General features: G+C 43.2%; 1 protein-coding gene across 1 annotated transcript in view; it reads right to left on the bottom strand.

Moving 5' to 3' along the window:
- Positions 1-267: 267 nt before the first annotated feature.
- LOC133130405 (CD81 antigen-like) overlaps positions 268-13171 on the bottom strand; it is a 28004-nt gene continuing 15100 nt past the window's right edge. The window contains exons 3-8 of the mRNA XM_061244981.1: positions 9428-9525; positions 9062-9136; positions 7523-7621; positions 7289-7378; positions 6931-7017; positions 268-4736 (exon numbers count right to left, since the gene is read on the bottom strand). Coding sequence (XP_061100965.1) covers positions 4674-4736; positions 6931-7017; positions 7289-7378; positions 7523-7621; positions 9062-9136; positions 9428-9525 — 512 coding nt within the window. The 3' untranslated portion in view covers positions 268-4673. The remainder of the gene's footprint in view (positions 4737-6930; positions 7018-7288; positions 7379-7522; positions 7622-9061; positions 9137-9427; positions 9526-13171) is intronic.

Below are 13171 nucleotides of genomic sequence, written 5' to 3'. Positions count from 1 at the left end.
GATAACAGGATGAGTTGCTCTTCCATCACTCACTGATGTCAAGGGACACTTGGCATCTGAAGAATCTCTGCAGTCTCTTCCGTGAGACAGAGATGTAAATCACGTAAACGGTCTTGGTCACAACATGGGCCCAGGCTTGCAGGAGTAAATTCCATGCAAGAAAACTCACAACTCTTAACTTCAGCCAGAGTTTACTAAAATCAATCCCAGACCCAGAGTTCCCATCATAAAGGCCACCAAAAGAAATGAAAAAGCTGGAAACGGGTGTTATTTGTAAAATACATTTAATCCTAAATATCGGCCAAAAAACAAAGTCAAATTGAAAAGGAGCAAACATTTAAAGATAATGGGCCTGTGATTCTCACTGAGGATCAGGCAGCGGGGAGCTCACTCTTCAGGGAGCATCTCTTCTGGATCGAGTACATTCTGCAGCTCGCAGTGCGGACTACGCAGTGCGGACTACGCCGTGCGGACTATGCAGTGCGGACTACGCCGTGCGGACTACGCCGTGCGGACTACGCCGTGCGGACTACGCAGTGCGCTGTTCACCTTATGGACTTCCTCACAAATTGATTATTAATCTTCAAAAGCCACAGGCTTTAAATGACTAAATCACGGGTTAAAACTTGGACACTTCTCTGGCATAGGACCAGCTCCTGACATACGTTTGATCCAAGTGTTCTTCAGTCCCATTATATTTCCTTTTAAATGTCTGCCCCTATTTCTTTCAACAAAGTACCAGGAACAAAACTGCAGAAAGGCTTACATTTCTTTCTTTTTCATAGCAATTAGTATGTTTATATGTAGCTGTACATGTTACAAGACACTTTTCCAAATATAAGCATAAGCACTATGTGTTAAAGACGATATTCTACTTGGCCATAAAAGCCATGTAAAAAGTAGGTTTACAAACGTATAAATGCGGGGACATGGCTGCGTCTGGGTGAGTAAGCAGGCAGATAGACACACTATCTCGGTGTTAGTGGCGCGGGGGCGGCACGTTATTGAGTCATTAAGCAGACAGTGATCACGGATGACAAGCTTGTGTCCCACATTCAGGGCCGCTGAAGAATGCAACAGCGCCCTCTGCTGGTAGATGACGTTCGCTCGTTCCAACCCGTCTCTGATCCCATTGGCCCTAACAGCTCTGTCGTAAAGTTAAGCTTCTCTCTGGGGCAAGGCACAGGTCTGAACATAGAGGAAATCCCCATTGAATCCGACCTCAGAGACGCTCTGTCCTATATGTGGGTCCGTCGTATGAGAGCTGTGTGGTGAGATGCTTGGCGCAGGGCTGCATGCAGGCTACAGCAAGTTTTCATGACTTAAACAGGCACAAACACTTCATAACAGCAATCTAATTTGGAAAGGCTGCTTTGGAATTAACCCCCAAATGTTTTAAACCTGCAACAGCAAAGCTTCATCACACTTTCAAAATACGGGAAGATATCCTTCATTCCACTCAAACAATGTCAGGCGCAATTACAAATATACACTAAATCTGAAATATACTGTAGTGTACTGTAGGAAAAAAACTGAAAGCGAGATATCCCTAAGGTGTCAAAAATGAAACTCATTCATGAACCAACATCCTATTCTCATTCTGTGAATTTTAGCTTTGACTTTTGTTTTTTACTTTGCAATCAACCTGTCATGGCACACTACACTTGGCACAACAACACTTACAAACATGCCACGGGACCCAATAGTCCTCATAAAATAAAAGCGTTACAGTTTTGTTTAAAGCTAGTACGGGAAAGGATAAGACACATTCAGCATGTAAGGCTCGGGGGCCCAGGACTGACCCCTCTATGGCTTGGGTTGATAAAAAATCGATGAGCAGAAATGAACTCCTATCCTGACCAAATAAATCTGTCCTGGTACTGTCTTGGCACTGTCCTAGCACTGTCCTGGCACTGTCCTGGCCAAACTGCAAACAGGATATTTTGTCATAATCCTCAATGATGCCTGGCATTAGGTTGGGCAAGAATGGCTTTTTCTTTTTTTTTACACATTTCTGATCTTGAGAAATATGATCAGAAATAAATTATCATTTCATTTCCGAGTTATCAAGACCTGCGTTTGTAATACATTTTTACTAAAATACGTTTTTAATAGCAAGTTCCACCTGGAATGAAAGCCTACGTTCTTAAGAACATAAGACAGGTTTCCCAAACTTTACTCCACAGGGACTGCTTTTCCACTGTCAGCCAAAGCCAGGATAGTTGTTTGCATGCTTAAAGGTATTCCTCAAACCCTCACCTTTTCCTCATCCTTCAACAAGGCGTGGTTACCACGTCTACGCTGTTCTGGAGATGTGGTTACCACGACTACGCTGTTCTGGAGATGTGGTTACCACGTCTACGCTGTTCTGGAAATGGGGTTACCACGACTACGCTGTTCTGGAGATGTGGTTACCATGTCTATGCTGTTCTGGAGATGTGGTTACCACGACTATGCTGTTCTGGAGATGTGGTTACCACGTCTACGCTGTTCTAGAGATGTGGTTACCACGACTACGCTGTTCTGGAGATGTGGTTACCACGTCTACGCTGTTCTGGAGATGTGGTTACCACAACTACGCTGTTCTGGAAATGGGGTTACCACGACTACGCTGTTCTGGAGATGTGGTTACCATGTCTACGCTGTCCTGGAGATGTGGTTACCACGACTACGCTGTTCTGGAGATGTGGTTACCACGTCTATGTTGTTCTGGAGATGTGGTTACCACGACTACGCTGTTCTGGAGATGGGGTTACCACGACTACGCTGTTCTGGAGATGTGGTTACCACGTCTATGCTGTTCTGGAGATGTGGTTACCACGTCTACGCTGTTCTGGAGATGTGGTTACCACGACTACGCTGTTCTGGAGACGTGGTTACCACGACTACGCTGTTCTGGAGATGTGGTTACCACGTCTACGCTGTTCTGGAGATGTGGTTACCACGACTACGCTGTTCTGGAGATGTGGTTACCACGACTACGCTGTTCTGGAGACGTGGTTACCACGACTACGCTGTTCTGGAGATGTGGTTACCACGTCTACGCTGTTCTGGAGATGTGGTTACCACGACTACGCTGTTCTGGACGTTTCAATGACAAGGGCTTACAATCTACAGTAGCATCTGAAGTGTGTGGGTTTACTTTCCAATAATACAACTTTCCAGCAAAAATAGGCAGTAGAATGAAAGGATGAGTATTGTTTGTATACTATGGGTGGGCAAGGTGGTTTCTGCATTGGCAGTTTTGTCCTTGAACCACACACATGTTAAAAAACAAGTATAAAAGTAACAGGGTGTATAGAAAGTAACAGGGTGTACATCCCTGTCCAGTTCATGCTGGGGAGCACATGCTCAGCTGCCTGCTCTTAGTCATGCAAGCGGCCTTGCTATCTGCCACTGATCCGGAGACATTTTAGATGATTAGACAATTAACATGCTGGCTGCTGTCATTACAGCCAGGTAGCTAGACAATCCTAGAAGAAGGAAAACTAGTGCATGCTGATATCATATCATTTACACACACATATATATATATATAGCTATAAAGTACCTACAGAGCTAGATATAAACTAAATTTGACAACCATCCAAGCAACCTGGCTAGTAGTGGAAACATTTGCATATTTTTTCTAGCCTGATCAAATGCATTGGTAGTTCCAGTGATTATATAGCTTGCAAGTGCAAGACACCTGCATGAAAAAATATTTGTAAAAAGTAGATGATTAGCTTAGCTAGGCAGATCTCTGCAAACGTGTGTCCTCCTTGTGAGCAGGACCGTAGGTATCTTATCTGGATATGACCGCGCACGCAAAGAGAGCTCCTGTTGGGGCCATACAGGCAGGCTTTATCTGAGACCATGACGACATAAACCTCTGCACAATGCCTAGCCGCCCGGACCCACTGCTGTCTGACATTCAGGCATGGACCCTGGCTGAAACGGTCTCCCGTGTCAGCTGAAGAGAGCTGGAGTCAGCTCACCGGGAGGCTGAACAGTGTGTGAGTGCATGGCCCAGCCTGTTGCTCTCATTGGCAGTAGATTGTTTCAGGGACACCAAGAACAAGAGAAAGGGGGAAAAATGGAGAATACTTAAGCCCACATCTCTGCTCCCCTCACCTGCATGGCCCTGGTCTTCCCGGATGAAAACTACATTTCTGCTCTTCCGGGTATTTCTTAGTGGCTGTTACCGAGAACAAACTAACAAGCAAAGAACCAAGGGAGGTTAATGCATCCATGCTAGCCAGGGATAAAAGGGATACTGTCAATATATACAGTCTATATATCTACATATAAAAAGAACAATAAAACAGAGAATATATATCTTCAACTTCAGCACAGTACCTAACAAGTTAATACAGGAAAAATACAAAATTAATGAAAGGTTTTACATGTACATTAAATATTTTATGTATGTGTAAATGTGTGTCCCAGGTCATTCATGCATATCGATTAGCCCATTATTCAAGACAACTGGCGCAATATACAGATGATCCGACTGTGACAATAACGCAGTACCTCAAATTTAAATTTATTTGTTATAGAAGAAATGTATTTAGTAACACTGAAATAACTGCTTATAAGCGACTACATAAGAAAGTGGTGCACCATATAAAACGAAACTGAAAAATATGTTTTTCAATGTTCCTGCATGATCCGTGGCCCCGTGGCCCCCGGCCTCAGTATACTGGGCTGTTGCGGATTCCACAGCAGAGCACCATGCTGAAGATCATCTCGAAGATCTGCGGGGGGAACACAGAGGAGATTCAACACTCATTCTACATACACCTCAAGGTAATATATGTATTCTATAAAAAACTCAGTTAGTCCCACGCTGCTCGACTTTAAATGACCAACGTTGGATCATCATTATTAGTGACAATGAATCGTATTATATTGAATTGTATGGGTGAATACGAGACGTGTCCCCTTAAGTGGTTAATGGATGGGCTCTGTATACGGTATAAGCCGATGGAAACTGAAGAAAAAGGGGACGACAAGGAACAGGGGGACATGGGGTGTGTCCCAATGGTTTCCAATTTTATTTTTTATGTTTGAACTTGGGGATTTTTCGACATTCACATATCATTGGATTATTACTGGACTAGTTATGACAGTATAACTGGATATACTTTTGAACTTTTGTTGTGCTCTCTAAAAGATGTATGCTTGGTATCAATTTAACCAGAATGGCCATATTTGTGTGCATTTTCTTTTTCATTTGCTTTCAGTTGATTTAGTAAGGCAGAGCGGGGTTATTTGTTACACGGTTAAGTTGTCACACTGTTAAAGGAGCATTGTCATGCTTGTTTCAGTGGAGCCGATTTGGATTAAATGCTTAAATTATGTGTGTAGGCCTTTTTTTAAATCACCATCAGTGTAGCCGTTTCCTAAATATGGGGCAAAACTTATCAAAACAAACACTTGGCTTGAATCTCCAGCCTGTGTTTCCCAGAAGGTAACAGGCGCTCAAACTCCACCACTGAATGCAGACTAGTTTATGGACGGCCGCCCATCCAGGCGATGGATAAACAAGCATGACAGTGCTCCTTTAAATATTGCTTATTGTTTAAGGGTGACAAGTTATTGATACTATAAATTGATACGTGATGCTGTGTAATCAGCACCTAGGTTTCTACTAATACTACTAATGTTATTGGAAATTGATTATTATACACAAAACATATAGTTTTGAGCAGCAGACATATCCCTGGACATCACAAGACCTGACTGATTCACGTTGACTATCACTTTGATGCACGTAACCCAAAACCAGGCAATTTATGTGCGCCACACCTGTGGATCGGCTCTGAAGAGTTAGATTGATCAGACAGAATACAGCTTCCAAATGCTGCTGCGGTTCGCTGAAGAATATTGACTTGGGATAATGTCACACTTTTCACTCTCTTACATTTCTTGGGTGCAATACATCATAACCCCCCCCGACTGAATGCATGTCTGGCACACATACACTCAGTGAGCACTTTATCCAGGATTTATTAGACATGTTTTTTAGACTTATTAAGTATTCTGCTGCTGTAGCCAATCCACTTAGAGGTTTGGCATGTACGTTCAGAGATGCTCTTCTGCATACCACTGTTTCTAATGTGTGGTTATTTGTGCTAGTGTCACCTTCCTGTCAGCTTTGATCAGTCTGGCCCTTCTTCTTCCCCCATTCTGACATTTGGTCTGAAACAGCTGAACCTCTTGACCATGTCAGCATGCTTTTATTCATTTAGTTGCTGCCACTTGATGGTTGATTAAATATTTGCATTAACAAGTTGGTGTGCAGGTCTACCTAATAAAGTGCTCAGTGAATGTATATTGCCTGGTCTTTGGTACAGGCGTCAAAAGCTTGTCTTGTGTAATCCAGGGACATGTCTGCTGCTCTAAACCATATAATACTCCATTCATAATAACATTAGTACTATTATAAGAAACCTACTTGCTGATAGTATATATTATCACAAAGATTTGTGAATAAGTTCTATGTATCAATAGTCGGCCAAAGTTGTTGCATGTGACAACTTGCCCAAAAGTCATTGAGACAACTTGCCCCAAAGTGAATGCCCCAAAATGTGTGCTAATTAGCTAATGTCTAAATTACATCTTAACATTAGACTGCAGCTATACTTTATTCTCTCTCCTACCAAGAAGAAAAATAATATTCTGAACATCCATACATGAAAATTGTAAAGTGCCATTGTTTTACTTGTGAACTGCCCACACCTCAGATTGATGTGACTTTGACCACATGTAAACGGGAAGTTGACCTCAGAACATGAAGTCACACAAAATGGCTATTTCTAAGGTAGTGCCTCTTGTTTTGGAGAAAGGAACAGTGTGCTACCAGAGGTGGGTAGAGTAGGCATGAACCGAAGGCAATTATCCACACAGGTTAATATCTCTTGAGCACAAAAACATTCACAAGCTCACCATGATGACCGCAACCACCAGGGCAACGATGCCAATCAGGTACAACTTTTCAGAAAAGATCTTCTCCAGTTTTGTGTGACAGTTTGCCTGAGAGATTTCATGAAAATAATAATAGACAACAGGATTAAAACATTAAAACAAAGACAAACACAAGCACACACACACACCGTTTCTCTAGCTTCCCTGGGTCCCAGCAGAAATGTAATTAAACAATGGCCACTTAACCTTGAGAACGAAAAGAAATAGGGGGTTTGCAATGCAATGTACAGTGTTGGGACAAGTTAACTTTTCTTCTGCTGTCATAAGAACCCTCCTATGTTCTGGGCCTGGATATAAGGGTAGGCACGGAGAGGGGTACCTCAGTGAGGCTCAGGGGACTCTTGGGACAAACATCCTGAAGAAGTTTAGTGAAGAAGCCAGTGACACCATCCTTTCCGCAGCAGTCCAGCTATGGGGGAGAGAATATGTCACTTGGGCTGACGTTTTTTATCCAAAGCGCCGTACCTCACTCAAAATATAAAGTAAACTCAACCATTCATGCTTCTGCACAGATGAGTAAAGAAATGTCAATAAATTCAACAGAATAACTTACTGACTCATGGAAGGCCTTCAGCACTGTGGCGGCTGCCTGGTCGCCCAGAAGTGCCTTGTCGTAAGCCTCATCATAGAAGTGAATCATCTCATCGGAGATCTGAAATGCAGAAAAACATTTTTCATTTTCACATTATAGACATTTTGGCTATAAATGGTTGATGCGAAGAGCAGAGAAAAAAACCTAACCAATGGTGCCAGGTATAGTGATTCACCCAGAACATTCTGACCTGAGGAACCACATCTAATACAGCAGGCTATAAGAGGCAAAACTTTCACTGTCATTTTATCTTATATCCTTTGCCAGTTGCATGATGTAATCGTTGTAAGGTTATGTATTTGCATAGTTGTTTGCTTCTATATTCTTGGTTAACATAGTTGACTTCCGTTAGTGCATAATGATGCAGTATCTTTAGTGATGCTATACCTTTAGTGATGCTGTACCTTTAGTGATGCTATACCTTTAGTGATGCTATACCTTTAGTGATGCTATACCTTTAGTGATGCTGTACCTTTAGTGATGCTGTACCTTTAATGATGCAGCATCTCTAGTGATGCCAATAGAAAATGCCTAATTTTATCATATATGAATTAAGGCATCAATGTCTGCTCAAAACATTTCACAAATGTCTCATCCAAACTGAAATTCTGCATTTCGAACTTGGGACTGAACTTGAGCACTTATCTCCAGCTCCCTGAATCATGTAACAAGTAGAATTTTTTTCCAGATTGGGTGAAATTACCTTAACACTGCGTGCCTTTCCCATCCTGACTGCATTGCATTGGATTATCTAACATTAGCTCACAAAGTAACACGCAATGCAAACACAATCAGTCCCAACAGACAGAGCTAAGAGTGTGCTCGGTCTTGCACTTCCTAGCTAACAAGCGACAACAAGCAATAAGCTTGCACAGGCAGACAAAATGAACACATTTTAGACTGGTAATTCTCAATTTGGGCAGTATCTAGCAGGGCCAGGGCAGTATCTATCAGGGCTGGGGCAGTACGGAGCAGGGCAGGGGCAGTACGGAGCAGGGCCGGGGCATTACAGAACAGGGCCGGGGCAGTATGAAGCAGGGCCAGGGCAGTATGAAGCAGGGCCAGGGCAGTATGAAGCAGGGCTAGGGCAGTAAGGTGCACGGCCGGGGCAGTAAGGAGCAGGGCCGGGCCACCAACAACTGTCTGGCACCAACAATCATTCCACGGTCAAAGTCACTGAGATCACATTTTCTGCCCATACTGATGGTTGATTAACTGAAGCTTCTGACCCGTATCTGCATGAGTTTATGCACTGCACTGCTGCCACAGGACTGGCACTTTAGATAATCACATGAATAAGTAGATGTACAGGTTTTCCGAATAAATCTCACACGGATTTATTTTGTACAGCATTTTGGTTGTTGATTTAAACGTAACCAAAGTGCTATTGTTACGTTATTGATTTAAATGTGCTTCATTAATAACATTTACTTACTTACTTACTGAATTACTGCAATGCATGAATGCAGAGTAATCCACTGCGTCTCTGTGAGCTCTTACCGTGCCCCTGTTCATGTACCCCCAGATTCCAGCAGCCACCTCGCAGGCAAACAGGATCACCAAACACACGAAGAACTGGAAAACAATTTCAACAGCTGGGTTATTTTCCTCTTTACTTATACCTCACGTTATGGTGCCAACATTTGTTTTACTCCAGCTACAAGTGTACAGGCCACAGAAACCTCTCTCGATTGCAGATTGTGTTTTGTTGATTTTGACTTTGCGCGTCTTTAGCACTTGTAAACTTTCACCACGTGAAATTAACTTTTGTAAGTTGCTTTGGCTAAATAATTCATTGCGTGTTAGCCGCAGGTCAGCCGTGGTTCTCTCTGCGCGTGGAGTGGCTCTCTTAAGAAGCAGACGCACCGTTCCAAGGAGACACTGAGACTCCTGAATGGCTCCGTAGCAGCCCAGGAAGCCCACAAACATCATGACGGCTCCCACGGCGATCAGGATGTACACACCTGTGAGGAGAGAGGAGGCCGCAGGTCAGCGCACGCACACTACACTCCAGTCATTCGGTAGACGCTAAAGCACTTTCAATTATTTCATTTAGCCCTGTCGGGCAAGATGCCCTATCTGGCAACCCTTTCCTCTCTTTGCAGTGTTGTAATTTAATGTTCTATAACACCGGATGTGAGCATCACAGAGACTTCAGAAAATGGTTTAAATGAAGCAAGACACTTTTAGCATTTGACAATACTAACTTAATTTAGTTAATTTATGAAAATGGAGTGCTACAAATACAAAAGTGTGGCCGAAAAATGCTAACATTAAGCTGTTCTCTTATTGTGCAATTAAATACTGAGAATCAAAAATGTCAAACTAGTAAACCTTGACCACAAGAGTGCAAATAATAATGGATAATAATAATAATAATAATAATAATAATAATAATAATAATAATAATAATAATAATAACAATAACAATAATAATAATAATAATTACAATGGATAATTAGAACATTTAAATTCATTTAAATTATGATTGAATGAAGGTGCTCTGGTCAGATGAGACCAGAATTATTGCATAGTTGTTTGCTTCTGAATTATTTTCAGTAATCCATCCATCCATCCATTATCTGAACCTGCTTATCCCGAACAGGGTCGCAGGGGGGCTGGAGCCTATCCCAGCATACATTGGGCGAAAGGCAGGAATACACCCTGGACAGGTCGCTAGTCCATCGCAGGGCACACACACCATTCACTCACACACTCATACCTACGGGCAATTTAGACTCTCCAATCAGCCTAACATGCATGTCTTTGGACTGTGGGAGGAAACCAGAGTACCCGGAGGAAACCCACGCAGACACGGGGAGAACATGCAAACTCCACACAGAGAGGCCCCGGCCGACGGGGATTCGAACCCAGGACCTCCTTGCTGTGAGGCGGCAGTGCTACCCACTGCACCATCCGTGCCGCCTATTTTCAGTAATAATTTTGTTTATTTTTTTGAAGTATTTTTGTGCATTGCCAGGCAGGTGTACAGTCCACTGTACATGAGTATTGAACTGTGTGCAGGAAACTAAATTAATTTCTGCTCTACTGTATGTGTAACTTCCAAACATTTCCTCTTGTGCTTACAGGTGCATCCTGTTGAGAACAGGAAATAGCTTTCAGTCATGACTGCAGCAGGATACCACAGACATATGCAGTCCCCTCCAAAAGTATTGGAACAGCAAGGTCAATTCCTTTGTTTTTGCTATACACTGAAGACAATTGAATTTGGGGTCAAAAGATGGTTTTGTGTGAGAAATGTTTGAGTGTACATTTTTTCAACTCCTGGAGGGTTAATTTGACTGCACAAGCTGCTTTGTGACTTGATGTGTATTTTCTTGCATTAGATCATGAATCCCCAAATGTTATTTACCTGCAATTTGTAAAACCAGCAATTTGTCAGAAACTTATCTAAATATATGAAACACACAAAACCTGTCAACCTGGGCCAATCTAAAACAAACACGAAAACTGCTACTAATATAACAGTTAATCGTGGGCCTTAAAACCGGGAAATTCACCGATGGCTTCTTGGCGACATTCCTCTCTGGGAAAGCCGGAATGCACTGGAAAACACAGCCCCCCCCTCTTCTCGGAAGAGAGGGGAGGAGAGAGAGAGAGAGAGAGAGAGAGAGAGAGAGAGACGAAGACCAGCCCCTGCTCGCGCTAAACACAAACAGATGGGGATGCAACTTAACGTCCATGTGCTGAAAGCTGGCAGGCTAAGGGAAACTTCTCCACCAGTAGGCCAGGTCCCAGTGGTGGGGGAGGGGAAATGGCAGGGTGGAGCAGTGAGGGGAACTTTCCTTTTGGTTCTTAAAACGCACAGGAGAGAGGAGGCCTGCCCAAGACCCAAGCCTTTTTTCCCCCCCCCGCTTTTCCGATGCCTACACCCTGTGAACGGACAGCCTTTTCCATCACCCTTTGTCTCGCAGTCCGTCTCCCCGTGGAATGACCTCATGATGCTGGTCGTGCTAAAGACTGCAGCCCTCGTGAATTCACAGCGATTTCTGCTTCAAAGGACAAGCGAAGCAAAGGAAAATAGCCATGGCAACCGACTGTAATGAAATGCAAAGTGCGGTGTAATGGCACACACACAGCCCTCTCCGTCTGACAAGCCTTCCGCGCTGGTGCCGCTTTTCCACACGGCCTCACACCCAGGAAGCCAGTGTGTTTATTAAGTCCAGAAATAGGTTTAATTACCATTCCGCTGCCTCTATTTCTCTACAGCTATTCTCACAGCGCAGGACACGATGCCGTGCGTCTGCCTCTTCTCCTGTACAGCAACGCCGCTCTTCTGGGCTCGGCACTTAATCGCTTCACAGAGCGAGGAAAATTTTGGGGGGGAAGTGACCTCCACTGGAAGGAATGTCAGGAGCATTGCTGTCCGCTCCTCAGTTCCGCCATTTTGAGGGCAGCATGGAGCATGAGACCACCACCACCACCATGTTCAAAGCGCTGGCTGAGATCCTCTCACCCTGACTCCCCTCACTCCCCTGGCAAGCTCCTCAGGGGTCAGGGGGACTCAGCAAATGTGTTTCAAGGATATTAAGCAGCACTGCTGTTTGGGGAAACATGGTTTCCCTTTCCTGTATTTTGAGATCTGTGTAATCACTATTTTGGTGTGTCAGCAAGCTCAGAACATGCACTTGAAACAGCTTGTCTAATGTAATGAAGGATTGAAGTACGCAATCTGAGTTTCACGTGGGTTTATGATTCTTCGGCTAATAAACATTATCCACTGTTTCTATCCTTCTTTGCTTTAGCCAGTCAGGAGTTTTTTATTTTTTCACATTCTGTTCTTTAGGCTTTCTCTTTTGTGGCTGTTACATTCAGACAGTGCGACAGGCTGTAGCTCTCGGCCCTCACACGTGAATGGTTGTGGCCCATTACAAAACACACAATGTTTCCCAACACTGTGGATCTTACTTAGTGCCTAATGTGAAAAATAAGTATACCTGTTTTGTAAGAAATTTGCTTAATTTCCCGTTCCCCTTCTTTCCGGCGTACAGAAAACTTGAGAGTGCGGCAATGCCTTGGAACGAGACGGTGGAAACAACATGGAGAAGGAGGCCAGGTCTGTTTGTGACAGCGGCAGGAAATCTCTCAAATCCTCCGACTAAAGACTCAGACCTGCAGAACTCATCAGTCAGCACTGAGCTTAAAGAGTCCCTGTACAGATGCACTCAATTAAAATGAATTTCCATGGGTAAATCCTGTTTTCCTGTGGGTTTCTGCTGTCAACAGAGGTCTTTATAAATAAATAAATATTTTTAAAAACCCAGCAATGACCTGCAATAGTCGACAATAACACCAGGAGGCGCAAGGAGGTCCTTGTCAGCCGTTTTTAAACTCTGTTTAATAGGGCCAGTGGAAATGTTTAGCAAATTATTTCATGATTTAAGAGAGCTAAGAACTACAAACAACTTCAAATCAGAACAACAAATTTGAAGTAGATGACATTACTTGGTTATTATTGTCTCATTAATTAATTTAATAGCTACAGTAAGTAACATGCAATAACCTAATGTTTGACAAGATATTGATAAATTCCATGGAGAAGACCATTCTCCATTCACAGTTCAACAAATAGGGGAGATGTGTATCTTT

Source organism: Conger conger, chromosome 6 (genome assembly GCF_963514075.1).
Source record: "Conger conger chromosome 6, fConCon1.1, whole genome shotgun sequence".
Taxonomy (NCBI): Eukaryota; Metazoa; Chordata; class Actinopteri; order Anguilliformes; family Congridae; genus Conger; species Conger conger.
This window is presented reverse-complemented; position numbering and strand designations above follow the sequence as displayed.